We start from the raw sequence: 18,654 nt of genomic DNA, 5'->3' as shown, positions 1-18,654 counted from the left end.
GGATCTTAAGAGAGATTAACTTATTCTATATCATTGTCTTTTTGTTTAGGAGTCCTCTCCACGTCTTTTGTTGGCAAATACTATCCATTGAGTGTTGACGCTTATAACCTCATTTGGGTTTTTTGAGACTGGGTTTCAGTGTATGGTCCTGGCTGGCCTCAGGTTTTTGTTCCTCTTTCTGCCTTTGCCCTCTGAGTGCTGGGATTATAGGTAAGTGCTATCAAACCCAGCCAGAAGTTTGTAATTTTGGTGAAACCTCTTATTTATATGTGTTTATCCTTTATGCTTTTAGTGCAAGGGATAAAGAATTTTATAGTTTGGGTATTGACATTTATGTTATGACCCATTCTATGTTAGCTTTTCTGTGTGGTACATGATAGAGCTCCATAGTCTCTTTTGCATGGTGTTTTTTTTACTTGTTCTAGCTGACCATTGGCTGAAGACTGCTCTTTCCCTATTCTTTGGAGGCCTTTGTCACAATTAGTTGACTCTAGATGTTTCAGTTTATTTCTGGATTCTTAATTTCCTTCTGTTGTATAGATTTGTCTTTAAAACAGTACCACATTCCCTTGTTTACTTCGGCCTAGTACTAAGGGGGAAGTGCTAAACATACAGGACACAGCCCTTTAACTTGTTCTTCCTTTCTAAGACTATTTTGAATTCTTTGACTTTCTGTATGAAATTTAGGATCAACTTGGCAATGTCTGTAAAGAAGACAGCTGGAATTTTGATAGGGACTGTGTTGAATCTATTGACCAGTTTGAAGAGTATTTTTATTTTTTTAATTATTATTTTTGAATTTTATGTGTGTTTCCCTTGGATGTATGCATGTGTACCCAGTGTGTGTCTGGTGGCCATGAAGGTCAGAAGAGGACATCAATCTGGAAATAAAGACCATTGTGAGCCTTTGTATGGGTTCTTGGAATCGAACCTGGGTCTTTGTTAGAGCATGTGCTCTTAACCGCTGAGCTATTTCTTTAGACCTGAATATTGCCAACTTAACACTGTCAAGTCTTTGGTTCAGGAAAATGGGCTTCTTTCCATTTATTTAGGTGGTTGTTATCTTTGAACTGCAAAAGCATTATTTTTTTTAAAGATTTATTTATTTATCATGTATACAGTGCTTGCCAGAAGAGGGCACCAGATCACATTACAGATGGTTGTGAACCACCATGTGGTTGCTGGGAATTGAACTCAGGACCTCTGGAAGAACAGTCAGTGCTCTTAACCCCTGAGCCATCTCTCCAGCCCCAAAGCATTATATTTTAAGTATATTCCTGTTTTATTCTGTGCAATTCTATCAAAAATGGAAGTCTTTTCTCCCTCTTGCTGTTTTTGAGACAGGATTTCACTGTGAAACCCAGGAATGCTTTGGTCTCTCAGATGCTGAGATGCTGGCCTGTGTTATTATGCTTAGCTTGGGACTTCCTTAATTTTATTTATTAATTTATTTGTTTGTTGTAATTTTTTAAAGTAACTACTTTTATGTGTATGAATATTTTGCCTGAATACCATGGCCCATAGAGGCCAGAAGAGGGCATCAGATTCCCTGGGATTGAAGTTAGAAACTTAGATGGTTATGAGCTGACATGTTGGGTTCTAGGAATTGAAGGAGTCTTCTGGAAGGACAGCCAGTGAGCTAGTTTTCTAGCCCCCTTGGGGATGTAATTTTTGTTTTTGTGTTAGAGCACATGTGTTGTTTTGCTTTGTTTTTGAGATAAGGTCTTACTTTGTAGCCCTGACTGGCCTTGGACTCTTAGAGATTTACTTGCCTCTGCCTCCTAAGTGCTGATATTAAAGGTGTGAGTTACCATGCACAGCAGGGGACTTGGTTTTTAATAATAGAAAGGTTATTTATGTGCAAGTATTTGCTGAGTAATAGGAACGGAATACTGTAGATTCTGTTTTGTTTGCAGCATTTGATCACTGGTCATCACTTCCTTATTCTTGGGTTTGGGTCACAGTTACTAATGTAGCACTTCTGCTGGTCAATAAATTTTAAGTCTTTTATTTGCCTTCTAGGACAGCCTGGAACTGTAGTAGCTCACTGTGGGACTCAGCTGTTTTGTACTTTGTGCTGATAAGATGAGTTTTCTATAATAGATGTGATTGTGACCATTTGAGTGGAACAGTTGCACAGTAGGGATGACCTGCTGATAAGACATGTCTTCCTGGAACTCTGGTGGCAAATCAGGCAGTGTTGCCTCTCAGTAGATCTGCAGGATGCTGCTTGGGTAGGGAACTATCTGGTACCAGAGTTGAATTTTAGTAGAAGACAGGGCGAGTTACCTGCTCATTTAGAGTGCTTTGTGGGCTTTTGTTTGAAGCTCAGCTCTCCAGTGGATGCTTCTTCCATCATTGTGTAATAAAAAATGGAAAGGCTTATTGTAAAGTCATTTTATCATAGTAAAGTAACAATGAAGTTTTCTTAGACAGTGTTGCTTTGTTTCAGCAATTAAATTTTTTTCCTCCATTACAGTTTTGGAAACATGATGAGCAAGGAGAAGAGAGAGGCTGCCAGTAAGGAGGACCTTGCCAGAGCAACTTTGATCACCATCACCAACAACATTGGCTCCATAGCAAGAATGTGTGCCCTTAATGAAGTAAGGGGACATGAGATTGTTCTGTTACTCTTAAGGGGAAATGTTGAGTTTCCTAAATGGGTCCCACTCAGCCTTACATAGTGTCTGTCGTCTTATAGTAGTGCCCCAATGTAGTTACATGGGGTGGACTTTAAATATAAACACTTGAGGAACAGATTTATCTTCACTGATTCCCTCCACCTCCACCTCCCTCACACATTTTTTCTCTTCCTAGAGGTGAATGGCTTCTTTTGAGGAGAAAGTAGAGTGGGGTCAGGAAGGAGGCCACAGTTGAGCTGGGGGTGGGGTATGGAATGATGGTAACAATGCTGAATCTAGATGCTGTGTTTGTTGGGTGCTGTTGAGGTGTGGAAAGGAATTCACAAGAAGCCACTGAAGCTGGGAGAGAAGACTGAGCGGTCAGAGGAAGGCCCACCTTGGTTCCCCTCCACTGCAGCAGAGCTGTCTTCGTGCTTTCAGCTTCTTTACAGTGCTGCCTTGTAGCATTCAGGTCAAGCAGCATTGTACAGGGCTATGAAAGAACCAAGAATGGGCTGCCCTTAGAGAAAGAGTATCTAGGATCCAGTTGGTGCAGCTTTATGGCTTGTCCCTATTCACACACTTTGGTTTAAAATTGCTCTTTAATATAGACATGTACTTTAAGCGGAGACTTCAAAGCCCAAAGGATTTGCCTAAATTTTAAATTAGAAGGTACTATATACCAGGTTTTTAAAAAGTACTTCATTTGAATAACATTTTTTTCCTTTATTGAATGTTATCTTTTCTGTGCTTAAGTATTTTAAAATTTTTAGTGGATGTGCATACTTTATGTTTTTAACTTGAGATATATGGTTTATGGGTGAATTTTGTGTGTGTGAATGCATGTGTGTGCTTGTACAGGTGTAAAGGTCAGAGGATAGCCTAGGGTGTTTCTCAGGTTCTGTCCACCTTGGTTTTTGTTTTGTTTTATTTTCTTTTTTTAACTAGCTATCAAGACTAGGCTGGCTTCAAACTCCTAGATACCTGATTGCCTCAGCCTCCCTAATGCTGGGATTAAAAGGTGTGTGCCACCATGCCTGGCTCACCTTAGTTTTTGAGGCATGGTTTGTCACTGGTTGAAACTTGTTCATTAGCTATAGTGACTGACCAGTCATTCCCTGGAATCTGACTGTTTATGCCTCCCCAGTGCTGGGATTATAAACTTGCCCCTGCCCCTTCTTTCTTAGGTGGATTCTGGGGAATTCAACTCAGCACCTCACACTTGCATGACAAGCACTCTATTGACTAAGCTTCCTCCCTATGTCATGGCTGTATATTTGATCATATTCTTATTTTGTCATAAACTCTTCAAATAGAGCTGGGCATTTGGTTTCTTGGAAGTGGTGACAGTGGTAAGTATTTTGAAGTATGGACTTGTTCTTTGGCTGTTTTATTCTTGATACAGGGCTGACTTGGGTGTGACTGTTGTAATCACCCTACATTATGATTGTGCTTAGGGATCCTGGTAGAGGTTGCTGAGGAGTTTTGCACAGTTGTTGTACCCATTTTGAGCATCTTTAGCATTGATGGCTGGACAGCTTTACTGAATTTGGGGGTAGAATTTCAGGTAGACTAGATTTTGCTTTCTTGGTTCACAGCTGAAGCTAAATTGTTTTTAGCTGTCACATACCTTGCATAATTTGCTTCTTAGTGTCAAGGCCTCTTTTGGGTTAGTTACTTTCCCCTTGCCTTGACCAAATACCTGACAAAAGTAACTTAGGAGCAGGATTTGTATTGGCTCACAGATTGCGGGTATAGTTTGTGGTGGGGAGGCTCATGCAATGGTAAATTAACTTGCAGAAGAGGGGGGCGCTCATTCACATGTTGATATGCCAGGGAACAGATAAAGGCTGCTTCAGCTGACGTTTCAGTCTGTAGGATAGTGTCGCCCACACTCAAGACAAGTTTTTTCTTAATTACCTTCTGGAAATGCCTCATAGACACTGCCAAAGGTGTGCCTCACTAATGCTTCCTACTCCAGCTATGCTGACAATTAGTATTGACCATCTCAGGCTTATCCCTTGTCAGCTTGTCAGCCAAACAACTCGCTTTAAATCTAACATTCCACCCCTCACCCTTAATGTCTTAATTTTTCCTCATTATCAGTTGTTTTTGTCTTCCTCCAAATCCCTTCCTTTTTCCCCCCCAACCCCCCCACCTACCTCACGTCTTTTCGTTGTTGTTTGTGGCTCATTGGATTTAATCGAGTTGCTTGCATGAGTAAGGCATTATTTACTTGAATAAGGCCGCTTGGTTCTGAAGCTGGGCATGGAGAGCCACACCTTTAATCCCAGCACTTAGGTGGCAGAGGTAGGCAGATGTCTGAATTCCCAGGCCAGGCTGGTCTACACTGTGATTTCCAGGCCAGCTGAGACTATATAGCAAGAATCTCTCTTAGAAACAAAGTTGGTTCTGAGACTTATCATAATCTCATAATGATGAGCTTCTGTAAAAATCAAAATGTAGAGTACAACTTCCAGTATAATGAGGCAGAGTAGACATTTCCATTCTGTAAGGGAGGAACAGGAGCGCAGCAAAGAAATACCAGACTATGTAACAGAATGGGATAAATGTCAACTTTTGCAGCTCTGTGCCCAGGGCTCATGATGGCATCATTTAGACTTCAGCAGACTTTCATAGTTCTCTGCTAGCTATTATTGGTGGCAGTTGTTTCTATCTTGAGCTGACTTCACATGGAGTCTAGAGGTTTTCTTGGTAAATATCCGGTGGTTCCTGGCATCTCCAGTATTTTAGAGTCTATGTTGCAACTTAGACTTCACCATAACTGTTGCACCTCTTGGGGCCTACTTGTAGGGAATTCAACCCAGTCCGCATTGCTTGGCCCCATTAGCTTTCTGAAGCCATGATGCAAACGTCAGTGACTCCGTAATTCTTAGATCTTTAAAAACAAAAACAAAACACAAAAAAACCCTATTTATTTAGAAGGTATGTGTTTGTGCTTGCATGTCAGAAGTTGTGTAGAATCAGAGAATAGCGTTTAGGAATTGATCTATCCTTCCAACATGTTTAATTAGACTCAGTTTATCAGGCAAGTGTCTTTACCACTGAACCATTTACCAACCCAACTCTGAGATTGTGATGCCTGCAAAACAGTACCATGTGGAATCACTGCTGCCTCCTGCCTTCAACTCCAGATGTAGCTATGCCTCATTTATAACAGTGACAGAGGTCTCTGAGTGTCTGGATGGCTGAACTTGTGACAGTGTGAATGTGAGGCTTTTGATCACAAGTGGATGGACTAGGACTGAGAGGGAGAGAAGTGAATGTGATGCTCAGCTGGCTTTTTCTGCCCAGAGTGCCCCCTCACACCCCCACCCCCACTTAAACCTCTCTCTAAGTGACTTCACAACCTAAAGGTGTGCCGAACTAATGCCCCAGGTTGTCTTAATCTAATCAGGTATCAGGTTGACAAAAATTAATCATCAGGGGTTCTGCTGTATTTTTTTTTTTTTTAGCTTATTGTTAAGTTCATAATCTTTCTGTGGGGCAAGTTTGAGGTGGGCCCTGAATTGTCTATCAAATCTCATTAGATGTGAACCAGTTGAATTGAATTTGACCCAATCATGTTGCTCTGAAAACTATATAATGTTGAGAGCTTTATGAGAAAACAGAAATCAGAGTGTGAACTCACTGCCACTTTTCTGTGCTCAGAACATTAACCAGGTTGTATTTGTCGGCAATTTCCTGAGAGTCAACACAATCGCCATGCGACTTCTGGCATATGCTCTGGATTACTGGTCCAAGGGGCAGCTAAAAGCACTGTTTTCAGAGCACGAGGTGAGTGGCTTGTTTCCAGGGCTCAGTTAAAGTACTGACCAGGGCTGCAGTGGTCCTGTTCTAACTATGCAGTGGCCTTGGGCTTTTGTTGTTGTTTCTGAAAATATTTCTTACCAAATGTAATGAGGTAGGTGTTCAGCTAGTTTAAATTTTAAGAATTTTTGTTGGTGTTTGAAATAGGGCCTTCCTACATGCTGTGGATGTCCTGGAACGTACTATAAAGATCAGATTGGTTTGAACTTTTACAGTTTCTCTAAGTGCTGGGATTATAGTCATGAGCCATCATGCCTCACAGTTTAAGTGGTTTTAAAGATTTTTTTTTTTTTGCGGGGGGTGTTGGATCAAATCCAGGGTTTTGTACTAGGTGGGCAAGGGTTCTGTTACTCAGCTATACCCTTAGGATGAACATTGCCCAGTATTGCTGATGCTTTATTCTCTAAACAAGCTGTGTGTTCTATTCTGCTTTTTCATGACAGTTTTTTTTAATGTCAACTATAATTTACATAAGTATGTATGTATGTTCTAAAGATGAATAGTGATAATAAAAGCATTCCATACTAGAACCACATTGTAATGAGAACATAACAGGCAGACAGCTAGAAGCCAGGATGAAAAGGAATTGGGGTTGCTCAACATGAACACCTGTCTTGGGAAGTGCCCTCTGTCCCTCTTCTTTTCTGTTTGAGGATAATTGGACAGGAGGTGTGGATGGGTGTTTCTTTTCTTCCCCTTGGTGGGTGGGTCTTTAATGTGTGCATATTTAAGTGTTTATGACTTGATAAAAGTTCTTTAAAGTTATTTTTTGAAATTGCTTGCTTCATAATTAAAATCCAAAGTACACATATCCTTTTATTAGAAAGGTTAAAGCTTAAGTCATTTAACTTTTATTTATTTTCTGAGACAGGGTTTTTCTGTGTAGCCCTGGCTGTCCTGGAGCTTTTTTTGTAAACCAGGGTGGCCTTGAACTCAAGAGATCCACCTGCCTCTGTGCTGGGATTAAAGGTGTGTGCTACCATGCTTGGTTTAACTTTATTTTTTAATACGTATTTTACATTTAGTGTGTGTACGTGTGAGTATATCCATGCATATGCAAGTACATGTGTTCATGGGGGCAGGCTCCTGCTGTGTTGAGATAAAAAAAAAAAAAAAATAGCTGAGTTTTCCCTTTCCACCATGTTGGTCCTGGGTATCAAGCTCAGGACGATAGGGTTGGTGGCAAGTGTCTTTACCTGCGGAGCCATCTTACCTGCTGGTTTTTAGACACATAGGCTCAAAGTGTAGACTAAGCTGGCCTTGGACTTACAATAATTCCTGCCTCCTCTCCCGAGTGCTGGGATTATAGACATGTGCTTGGTATTTTTAATTTATAAGGTTATTATATTAGTAAATTGATACTAATTGTTAAGTTTCTTACAGTTTATAATCTTTCCCATATACCTATTTCTGTGATACCAGGCCTACTTTATTTTGCTTTATATTAGAATAAAAATTGTTAGCTGGGCAGTGGTGGCGCACACCTTTAGTTCCAGCACTTGGGAGGCAGGCAGATCTCAGAGTTCAAGGCCAGCCTGGTCTACAAAGCAAATTCCAGGACAGCCAGAGCTGTTACTCAGAGACAGGAAAAAAAAAATTGTTTATCTTAGTGTAATTTTATCTCTTGCACAATTTCTACCAAAAGGTTGCAACTTTTGCTATGTAAAACATGAAAATTAGTTTTTTAGGATAATATCCCCTCCCTTTTCCACATTTATACAGTTTAAACATCTCTGGGCAGCAAATTTGAAACTTTGTTTTTGATTAGATGTGGTACACAAGTAAGTCTTTGCAGATACCTTAAAATCTAGAAGCTTCCCAAACCAGAACCACTTCTGGCCCCAATCATTTTGGATAAGGGGAACTCAGCCTGTAGTCACACCTTTATGGGATTCTGTTTTGCTGTTCTCACTGCTTACTCATTTTTTTCTTCTGCTTAGCTTGGGCCATTTGTTCTTGGCATCTTTGCTTATAGTCAGGTTTTTGACTTGCATGTTGATGCCTGTCATCCATTATTTCAGTCCCTTGGGTCCTGAGAGACTTGTGTGCCCTCTCATGACAAGGCAGTTGGTTCAGTAGGTGTGGAGGCATGGTGTGCTTTCTTTTCAAGTCTCCCCTTTCTTACTTAATACTTTCCAAAGTAATGAATTAGCCTACTGTGACCTTTTTATTTACTCAGTAGTAGGTCCTGGGTTTTCCGTGGAACTCAATGGACTATAACTTGGTTATGTTATCTTTTTCTTTTCCTTCCTTCCTTCCCTCCCTCCCTCCTCCCCTCTTTCATTTCTTTGTTCTTTCATTATAAAATAAATCTCAGACACAGGGAGCTGCTTACTTTGAAGCTACATCACTTAGAGCTGAGAGTACCTTTGGGTTGTGTCATGGGTCCTTGAACATTGTTGAGTCTGTCCCCATTTGGTTAAGTGACTCCTACACTTTGTTGCCTTCCTAGATATGATATTTAGTGTGTTCTTAGAATTCACCACTAGGACTTGAGGATTTTCATGTTTCCTCCCCCCCCCCCCCCAGACAGGGTTTCTCTGTGTAGCTTTGGGGCCTATCCTGGCACTTGCTCTGGAGACCAGGCTGGCCTCGAACTCACAGAGATCTGCCTGCCTCTGCCTCCCGAGTGCTGGGATTAAAGGCGTGGGCCACCAAAGCACAGCTCCTCTTTCTTTTTGTTATTTTGCATAGTCCTGGAGATTTAACCCTGGCTTTATGTTCTGGCCTGGTGGTCTGCCACTGAGCCATAGCCCAATCGTTTGATCTTACAATGCTTTAATTTCCAACCTCCTGCTTGGAGACTGATGCAGTCTGTCCTTTGTATGATTATTCTGATTCTTGCTGCCATTCTTCTTCTGTTGGTGAGGGTTTTGCTTCATTTGATTTTTTTTGTCATTTGTTTTTTGTTTGGTTTCAGATTCCTGTTTGAGCCCACTCCTTACTGCTGGAGACTGTAGGGCATATGTCTTTTTAATTTTTACTTTTTAAACTGGGTCTCACTATGTAGCCTGGTTATCCCTTCCTGTACAGGTAGGTTTGGCCCTTTCCCACTTCCCCCTCCTTCCAGACTGTTGGCTTTCACCCTGTGTTACTAAGCTTAGTGTCTTCTCACTGACTGTTGGAAATGTCCAGGCCTTTGCCCTAGGACAGGACAGCCACCATTTGTCTTTGTTAGGGTTTTATTGCTATGATAAACACCATAGCCAAAGCAGCTTGGGAAGGAAAGGTTTATTTGGCTTACATATCCCTGGTGACAGTCCATTGAGGGAAGCCGAGGCAGGAACTCAAAGTGGTGGGAACTTGGAGGCAGGAGCTGATGCAGAGGCCATGGAGAAAAACTGCTTACTGGCTTGCTCCTCATGGCTTGCTTAGCCTGCTTTCTGTGGAACCCAGGACTTCCTACCCAGGGATAGCACTGCCCACAGTGGGCTGGGCCCTCCCACACCAACCACTAATAAGAAAATGCCAAATAGACTTAGCTACAGGCCAGCCTAATTAGAGGCATTTTCTCAGTTGAGATTCCTCTTCTCAGATGGCTCTAGCTTATGTCAAGTTGACAAAAGAAAAAAAAAAAAAAGAAAACAAAACAAAAACCAAACCAAACCAGAAAACCCCAAACCAAACCAGAGCAAAGTCCTTGCCACATCTGAGCCTTTCTTCCCTCAGCTGCTGTAGTTGGGCATTCTAGCATCCAGCCCCTCCCTTAAAGGGAGTTCCTTAGGACTTCTCCAGACTGGGTGTGCTCTCTGTGCTCAGGAAACAAATGGGACATACTAGCTTTGTTTAATATATTGACTATACTTGAGGGAGTTTAAAAATGACCTCATGGGACTGGAGGGATGGCTCAGAGGTTGATAGCACACACTACTCTTGCAGAGGACCTAACTTTGGCTCTCTGCACCCATGTTGGGTGGCTCACAACTGTCTAAGCAACTCTAGCTCCAGGGGATCTGACACCTCTGATTTCTGTGTACCTGTACTCACATGCACACTCCCCACACATAATTAAAAAGAATTTTTAAAAGTGATCTTACTTGTGTAATTTTTTTTTTTTCTTTTCAGGGTTATTTTGGAGCCGTGGGTGCACTCCTTGAGCTGTTGAAGATACCCTGACTGTTACCCAGAGGACTTCCTGAAACCTACCACAGGGGCATCTGTGGACTTGTTTTTTTTTTTTTTTTTTTGTCTTGTTTTTTAAAGAGACTTAATGTTTTATGATCGTGTACTACCCAAATCAGAGCAAGAAACAAATGTATTTTTCTAAGTCATCAAGATAAATTCTTAAAATTCTGTCTAACCTAGCAACCAGTAAGGATTTTTTTCTTTTTGCCTGTCTAGACAGTATGAAGATTTGCTGTTTATAAGCTGTTGGTCTTCAGGGTAGTACTATTAACTCCAAGGTGCTTTGAACTCCCAACATTATCCACTGAGTATGCAATGGAGAGCAGTCTGTACTTCTGCTAGCAGGTGACTGCTTGTCCTGTTGAAATGTGTGTTAGAATCTAACCAGTTTTGTCAGTATGCCCTTGGAGGTAGTCTTCTGGGCACATTCTGGTTCATGTTTGGCCGCTATGTTAACATACTGAAAATGGTTTATTTCAAGGTTCTGCAAACTTGGCTCAACATGAATTTTGGAAGGGCACTTCCTGTCCTCTTTACTGTGTGGAAAGACACCACTTGGTAGTCTCTTGGGTAGGTGATTGGGGACCTGATGGAAGTGAGTGAGCTAGGTTAAAAAGGAAGTGCCAGATGGACAGCAAGAGTGCTTAGTCCTTTCATACTGAGTGGCAGAGGAGGAACAATGTTTATTAAATAACTTACGTTCTCCAGGGTGCTGGCATGTGGGATACTTGTAGGAAGATGACTCAGAAGGCTGCTGAGATGAACAGGCCGTGAATCATTTTTGATAGGGACTTGACCTTTCTTCTGTGCAGAATAATTTAGGAAGCTCTCTTCTGCTTTCATATTGTACACACTTAGAGGTCTGCAGCTGAAGGCAAGGAAGGGCCTGTCCAGAGCAGCCTTGCATCTGGAACAGAGACCTCAAGCTCTGGCTAGGAATATGTTTCTGCCATTCAGCTGTGGGTTCTGATGCCAGCTTTAGGGCAACAGAAGGCTCTTGCTGGTTTGGGCCATGGGAACTCAGGGGATGGACTTAGCCTCCTTGAAGGTTCCCAATTCCCACAAGGACAACTATAATGTGTGCTTTTGGCTCATTGGATTTCTGGTGCCATTGGGCTGGGGCCTTACACAGCACAGTACATGGGGCTGTTGCAGGGATGGCTGAGATTCCTCAAAACTGACTCTCCACCTACCACTAGTACCAGGAAATTTTTCCATTTGGGGCAGGGTTCTACTTCACCCTACCCTTGTGTGACTCCTGTGAACTTAACACTGCCTTGGGGCTGGCTGACCGGTTGTGACCAGTTTTTGTATTGTTTCTGTCTTCTTACATTGAAGAAACAAGCTCAAAAGGCAAGCCTCAATGGTACACAGCAAGGGGAGGAATGGTACTGTTCTGCACTACCCATTACTTGTCTGTTTTCTCTTTCCTCGTGTTCAGCCCAGTGTCATTCCATGGAAGGGCTCTTTTATTTTTTGCGACAGTGTCTCCTGTAGTTCAGGCTAACCTCAAACTTGGAATATTGCAATATAGCTGAGGCTGGCTTTGAAGTGATGACACAGTTGCTTCCACATCTGAAGTGCTGGGATTATAGGTGTGCACCACTAGCACAATGCCATTATAAATACAAAGGGTGTTTCAGGGCCTCATCCCTGGCAACTGTCTACTCTCAAGCTCAACTCTCCAAGCTGTCCTCCTGTTGGTCCCATCACTATCTGCAGAAATGTACACATTGCATCTCATGGCCACCTCCGACCTGTGAGCTGCATCCAGTGGCTGTTGGAACCATCTTGTCATCTCATCTGTCCAGTCTAGGTAGTTTCTTTGGTGGCCCAAAGTTCCACCTCACTCCTCCCACTCAGGAAAGAGGATTTGTGGCCATGAAGCACAGAGAAAGTAGCCTGGACTGTCAGATGGGAGAAGGATGGCCTGTGTGAAGAGGAAATGTTTTGTGGGCTTCAGTGGCTGGATGTAGGAGGTGAGAGACAGGAGGTGCTGAGGGCACCTAGGTTTGGGGGTTCTCAAAACCAGGCACTCTGAATTAGAGACAGAGCATGAGAAAATGTGGAGATGGGCAGTGAAGGAACAGGCTGCAGGGAAAACAACCTGGAATAAAGGGACCCCGGAGTCAGAGAGCAAAGTTTGTCAGAGAGCAAGGTTGCCCAGGGGCAGGTCCAGGATTATGTGTGGCCTTGGTGAAGATGCCATGGGCTGAAGCTGAGCAGCAGAGAGCTGCTCACTGCCTTGTATTAGGGGAGAAAAGCTGCCACATTTACAGGACTTTGAGGGTTAAGGTTGGGGCAAGTTCTAGGAGTGTTGCAGACTATCAAAGGATAAAGCTATATATCAAGCTACCCCAAGTGCTGGTAGTCACAGTAGGAATGGATGGTGTGGTCTGGCTTTTTGCTGTCACTGAGGCCTGATGGGCTTTCTGTCAGAGTGCCCCACCTTACCTCATGCCAAAGGACGACAGGTCAGAGGTCATTCAGTTTCATGCCCATAAGTTGACAATTATATATAATACAAAGTATTTCAAAATCTGCCCTTTATTTACATGTGTTTGGGTCAATTACATGCATGTTTCATTTTTAAACAAGTGATTAGCAAAAAATGCATTAAAGTTTTAAAATAGCAATTAAATATACAAAAATATAGCTTACAAAAACCAATGTTTAAAAATATTCTGCTGCAGAATTCTTAGTGTACAAACAGTCTATGAAACCTGAGGTTCAGCATTTCATAAACCTTTTTTTGAGGGAGTTATATCTAGTAAATAAGCCCCAAAAGGCTAAACTACAAGACTAAAGTGCCACTCCCCCACTTTCCTGGCCATGACTTGTCAAGAGACTCAGAGGCACCAGTTCCAGGCCATCACCAGGAAGATGCCCTGCTTCACATCAGCCATGCTGGAGTGGAGCGGGTGGTGCTGAGGTTTCTCAACCGCACAAGTTCCTTAACACTGGTAGGGCCATGTTCTTAGCTACATCATGTCTTTGAAACAGCAGGGGTGTTCTCCCTGACCCTGTGAACAAAGGAACTAAGAATGTGGATACTTGCTTGGTCTAACTAGAATAAAAGCATCTTGCAGCAACTTGGGTTCTAAAGCTGAACATGAAAACAGGCTGACAAGTGTTCAGCTCAATTAGTGTACCCAAATCCTGATAAATCTTGCCTAAAAGCTTTACCTGGCATTTCAGGTCCTCATCTCTTAAGATTTAGTTAGATACTGTGATGCTTTCATTTTAGGTAATTTTTTTAAAGATTCGTTTTTATGTGTATGAGTGTTTGTTTGCATGTGTATGTGTGTACCTGGTGCCCTCAAATGCCTGAAGAGATCTCCGGGAACTGAAGTTACAGATTGAAGCTATGAGCCACCATGTGGGTGCTGGAAACTGAACCTGGGTCCTCTGGAAGAGCAGCCAGTGCTCTTAATCGATTGACCAGGCTAGAGGTATGAAGTACCAGAAGGACGGTTCTCCACTTCTCAAGGTTCATCTTGGGTGAGCACAGGCACACTTAACTCACTGGGCTGTTTTGTAGGCCGCAGGGAAGCAGGTGGGTGGGGCAAAGACTTTGGGTGGTAGATACTGAAGAGCAAGGCACATGTCTGCTTTTCCCTTATGGTTGCCTGGAGGAGGCTGCTTTAGTTTCTAAATTCTGAGAAGGCAAAAAAAGTAATTTCTGTTAATCAGAAAGTTGGGTGAGGGAAGAATTCTGTAGGAAGCATTTGCTTCTCTAGTGTCTTATTTGCAGTCACTTAGGTGTAATGACCGTTAGCCCTGGGGACTTAGGAGACCTCTACCTTGATCCATGCTTTCCTGCTTCAAAAACCTGACACCAACTAAGTGACCATTGCAGCTTGTCCAGGCACCTGAGACTGTTCAGTGCTGGGGGAAGACTGCCATTCTGGAGAAGGTAGAGAAATCAGCTGTGCTGTTTGTTATATTAGGAGTAAGGGACGAATCTGTAAAGGAATCTACACAAAAGGAATGTGAATGCAAAAGCAGCCTCCACTTCTGGCTCACCTTTCATGTAGCTACCTTCACTTCTGGGATGGCTTTCTGTATAAAGTCTCTCAACCTGTACACACCACAAACACCCCTACCCCTGAAAGGAGACAAGAGGAACAAATAAAGAATTGAGTGCTCATGGGATAGATTTTTGTAAGGAAGACAGCTACTGTGATATTTGAATTTTGTGAAGGATGACCTATTCAAAGACTCAAAGGAAGACTGAGCAACCAAGTCAAGACTCAATTTGGAGGCTAGGCATGGTACCCTGCTTTTAATTGCAGCAGATTCAGAAGAAAAACTGGTCTCTGACTTTGAGGTCAGCCTGATAATACAGTTTCAGGACAACCAGGAACCTGTCGCAAAAAGATTGACTGTGGCAGAGCCAGGGGAAGCCTCACAGTTCAGGAAGTTGTTGAGTTTGTCACCAGGAAGGTATGTATTATCAGCAGCTCCTGGTGGTCCCCATGCCTGGACCCACCAGACTGGATTGGCATGTCTTCTAGGAACCTTACTACAATTCCTGGGTGGTGGCTAAGGAAAGGAGGCTCTGGGAGGCTGACCTGAAGAAAAGCACAAAGCAAGTGAGCAGTGAGTGGACAATTCAAACTCGTGCAAGCACTTCTGCATAGATCTCCCTGGAACCTCCTCTATGGACATCTCAAATTTCCAGAAAATAAGTGCTGTAGGTGTTTAGCACATCTTAGAATAGCTGTTCAAAGTCAGCATGCTTTGCAACAGAGCCATGGAAAAGAGCTTTTGTCAAGAACAGTATTTGACAATGGTGGGAGGTCTCCAGTATTCCTCAGTATAGACCTCACTAGAGGCCACCTGTCCCTACCTGGCTGTTTTTTCCCACTTCCTGGTTAGGTAAGCACATGCTATAAGAACCATTGGTCAGGGATAGGCCAAACAAAATTACACATGGCAAAGTAAAACATGTCAGTGTTTTCTATGTTAGAGTGACTCGAGTAGGAATCTGATTTGTTCCACTTCTAATGCCAGCCGGATTCAGTTGGCTTCCAGGCAACAATGATCATGACATTAAGTCTAGCTAGGGCTGAGTTATGCTCCACTAACCCATAGCTCACAAGTAACAACCAACCCTCTAGCTACTAGATGCTTGAGTTCAAATAATCCAAGAGTAGACCAAAATCTTCACCCACACATAAAGGTTACCAGACACTTAGGAAATAATGGCCTCATTGCAGGTTTGGGTCTGAGCATAGAATGACTCAGCCAACTGTAAATGTACAAGAAAACACTGGTGGGGAACCAGGCATAAATGTTGGGCCAGAATGACTGGGACAGGTATGGCTGGGCTGCTGCTGCAGTAAGTGATCAAGCCAAGCAGGGGAGATGAGAAGCAAACTTTGCACAGAAACAGCTTCCAACCCAAGGAATGTCTTTTAGGAAGCAACCACATTAACAGTGGCTGGGCAGAAACAGATAGAGAACCTCAATCAGGCCCAGCAGAATGAGTGTCCTGGTGCAAAGCTTACCCCAGTACTCTCCCGTTGCCTATTCAGGCTGCACACCAACCACCTTAACCTGTCTGGAGGTCTGATGAGAATTTTGCCTTTGGTGAGGTTGGCTTTTTAGTAGTAAGGACAGGGATAGAAAAAGCTGCAGCAAAAGACCAGGATTCTACAAAAACTGAGTGGTAATAACTTTTCCTTATTGTCTCCAGTTATGCAATATGAAATTATGGATGCTAGCCTATAACAAAAGTAGGCCAGAAGAAGCCCACATCTGGCATTGGTCACTGAAAACATTTCACTGTAAACTGAGTGTTTGGGCAATTGACTCTGGTGCTACCAACCTACAGGCACAAGAGAAACATAGGCATGAATTCTTGGGCCCAATCAGGCTAAGGCTCTCAGAAAATGGTTCATGCTCCCTTGCTCTGTATAGGAATCCAGCTGGCCTGCCATAAATAGAGCACACACTGGGGACAGCCAATTCTTACTGACCAGATTTATAATTTTCCAAATGAACTCTGCCAAGAACCCCCCCTCCCATCCCCTTTTGCAAGAGGATCTCACTGTGAAGCCAAGGCTGGTCTCAGATTTGTGACCCTGCCTGCCTCAGCTGGGACTACACAGGTGTGTGTACCACATCTGGCTTCCTTAGCACTTTAAGGTTAGACAAGTAGGAATTTTCTTCCCTATCTGACCTCAGCTGCCAGAGGCAAAGGCAGGCCCCGAATCATTCTAAGATTGGGTAGATGTCAAGAACAGAGTAGCAAAGTCCCCCTCCCCATCCTCTCTGCCAGACTGTACTTCCTGCAAAAACTTCCTCCTCACAACAGTGGGGCAGCAGGGCAGCAGGGCAGAGCAGTTGATGAGGCATAACATTGGCACTGTTGTGACGGGGAGGGGAGAGCAAGCTGTGTAAAAAGAATGTTCTGTGCTTTACATGGCTAATTTACAGTGTCCACAAAGCCCATTGGAGGCAATTATCTCTAGAAAAGTTGGACAGAAAAAGCCAAAGAGCAGCATGCATTTCTCATATAAAAACACCTTCAGTTAGGGATATCAAGTCCAAGTAACTGAGGTACACACCAACAGAAGGCCAGCCATGCAGGAGCTTCCTCAAACTATTTACAACTCCAAGTGGCTCACTGGCTTCACGATTCAGAATTACAGGGAGCTTATTTGGGATAAATGTTTAAAAATGCAGTAAGACATTTTTCTTATGTAGAAAAGGAGCAGAAGAGAGGAGAGGAGGGAAAGGAGAAGAGAGAAGCAAAAGTGTCAGCGTCCCGGTCATCCAAGTGGTTGAGGACCGGCCTTGCTGAGAAAGTAGCTTCTCTTTAGAGCCATCTGAGGGACCCAGTGGGCTGAGGCCAGCAGCTACAATGGAATTGTACTGCATTTGCTGGGTATTTGAGCAGTACCCTGGCTCCTGAGTTACACAAGACCGTGGAGTTCAGGGTCAAGCTCCTGATGGGTCTTACTGGTGACTAGGAGGGAAAACAGAAGAAGAATGGCTCCTGACCAGGCCTTTCCAAGTGTTCTAATGGCTTCAACTTGGAAGATTTGACAGCAAGTGTGAACCAGTGTGTGTGTGTGTGGCAAGGGGTTCTGCTGCTGCTGCTGCTGTTCCCATAATCTTCAGGCTCCAAGAAGGCCTTAGTAAAGGAATAGAACCTGAAGAGCCTTGCAGGGGCTACCTCACCAAATGCTGGCAGCCAGTTGTGCTTCAGCTGATGGAACAGCTGGTTTCAGGACTCGGGATGCCAAGAGGGTTTGTGGCAACAGAGGCAGGTGAGGTCTTCACAGCAGCTTATAGGTCCACAGGTGGGTGTGGCATTAAAGTCTCATTCTCAGTTCCTTTCTCTAACATCTGTGTTGTCTTCCCTTCTGGTTGATGCGGAGGTGCCTGGGAGACAGCAAGAGATGCTCAGGAAATTTCTGAAAGCAAACCTGCAGGCTCTTCCACTCCTCTTGGCCTAGGGTGATGTTATAGGGCTTTGGTTGTCACAAGATCCAGATGCCTAGGGTCTCAGCTTGCCTGGCTCAGGAGTTCTTCATGAGGCAAAGAAAGTGACAGTGGGGGCCCCAGGCAGAGAGCAGCCCAAACAAAATTTGCTGTATTCCTCCTGGCTCCACACTGATGCATCCAGCAAGTCTGATTCTTGCAGCAAGCTATACAATGTTCTCTGCCCCAGGGAGGGGCTCTTGAGGGGGACCACGGTCCTGTTTACTGTGCAACTGGGCCAGCTGCAACACCGGCATGTTGCACAGGGGACACACTTTTCGGACTTCCAGCCACTTAACAAGGCACCTGTAGAACAAGACAGCCAGGTGGAAGACATCAGCTCTAGACTTAGACTAAGCAAGGAGTCTAGGGTGGGATCTCAACCCTAGAGTCCACATTACCTTCTGACATGCCAGAGCTTTCTATCTCACACAAAGTAACAAAGATACCACAACTAACACATAGTGAGTCATGTGTGGCTTCCTATAAAATTTGCTGATGTAGGAAAGCAGGAAAAATAAACCAAAATTTCCAGAAGGGGATATGATATGTGTCTGTAGAAAGGAAGGTGGCCCCACAACAC

General features: G+C 43.4%; 2 protein-coding genes and 1 non-coding gene across 11 annotated transcripts in view; 2 read left to right on the top strand and 1 right to left on the bottom strand.

Annotated features, from left to right (window-relative positions):
• The window catches only part of Pank2 (pantothenate kinase 2), a 35,193-nt gene extending 24,437 nt beyond the window's left edge, over positions 1–10,756 (top strand). For 4 of the 5 annotated variants that reach the window (XM_027421739.2, XM_027421741.2, XM_027421743.2 and 1 more), the window contains 3 exons: positions 2,480–2,603; positions 6,294–6,419; positions 10,518–10,756. In XM_027421739.2, the coding sequence (XP_027277540.1) occupies positions 2,480–2,603; positions 6,294–6,419; positions 10,518–10,568 (301 nt within the window). In that variant the 3' untranslated portion in view covers positions 10,569–10,756. Of the gene's footprint in view, positions 1–2,479; positions 2,604–6,293; positions 6,420–9,372; positions 9,486–10,517 lie in introns of all 5 variants that reach the window. The other variant, XR_003486516.2, reaches the window with a different exon arrangement.
• On the top strand, positions 3,051–3,129 carry Mir103 (microRNA mir-103). Its single transcript, NR_105096.1, has one exon. It is a non-coding gene; the product is annotated as a microRNA mir-103 (primary transcript).
• Positions 10,757–13,106: 2,350 nt separating the features above from the next.
• The window catches only part of Rnf24 (ring finger protein 24), a 50,660-nt gene continuing 45,112 nt past the window's right edge, over positions 13,107–18,654 (bottom strand). For all 5 annotated transcript variants that reach the window (XM_027421747.2, XM_027421746.2, XM_035446487.1 and 2 more), the window contains one exon: positions 13,107–18,377. In XM_027421747.2, the coding sequence (XP_027277548.1) occupies positions 18,239–18,377 (139 nt within the window). In that variant the 3' untranslated portion in view covers positions 13,107–18,238. The remainder of the gene's footprint in view (positions 18,378–18,654) is intronic.

The sequence above is a fragment of the Cricetulus griseus genome, chromosome 6, assembly GCF_003668045.3.
Source record: "Cricetulus griseus strain 17A/GY chromosome 6, alternate assembly CriGri-PICRH-1.0, whole genome shotgun sequence".
Taxonomy (NCBI): domain Eukaryota; kingdom Metazoa; phylum Chordata; class Mammalia; order Rodentia; family Cricetidae; genus Cricetulus; species Cricetulus griseus.
The sequence above is the reverse complement of the archived record's forward strand: the minus strand, read 5'-3'. Positions and strand labels throughout refer to the sequence as shown.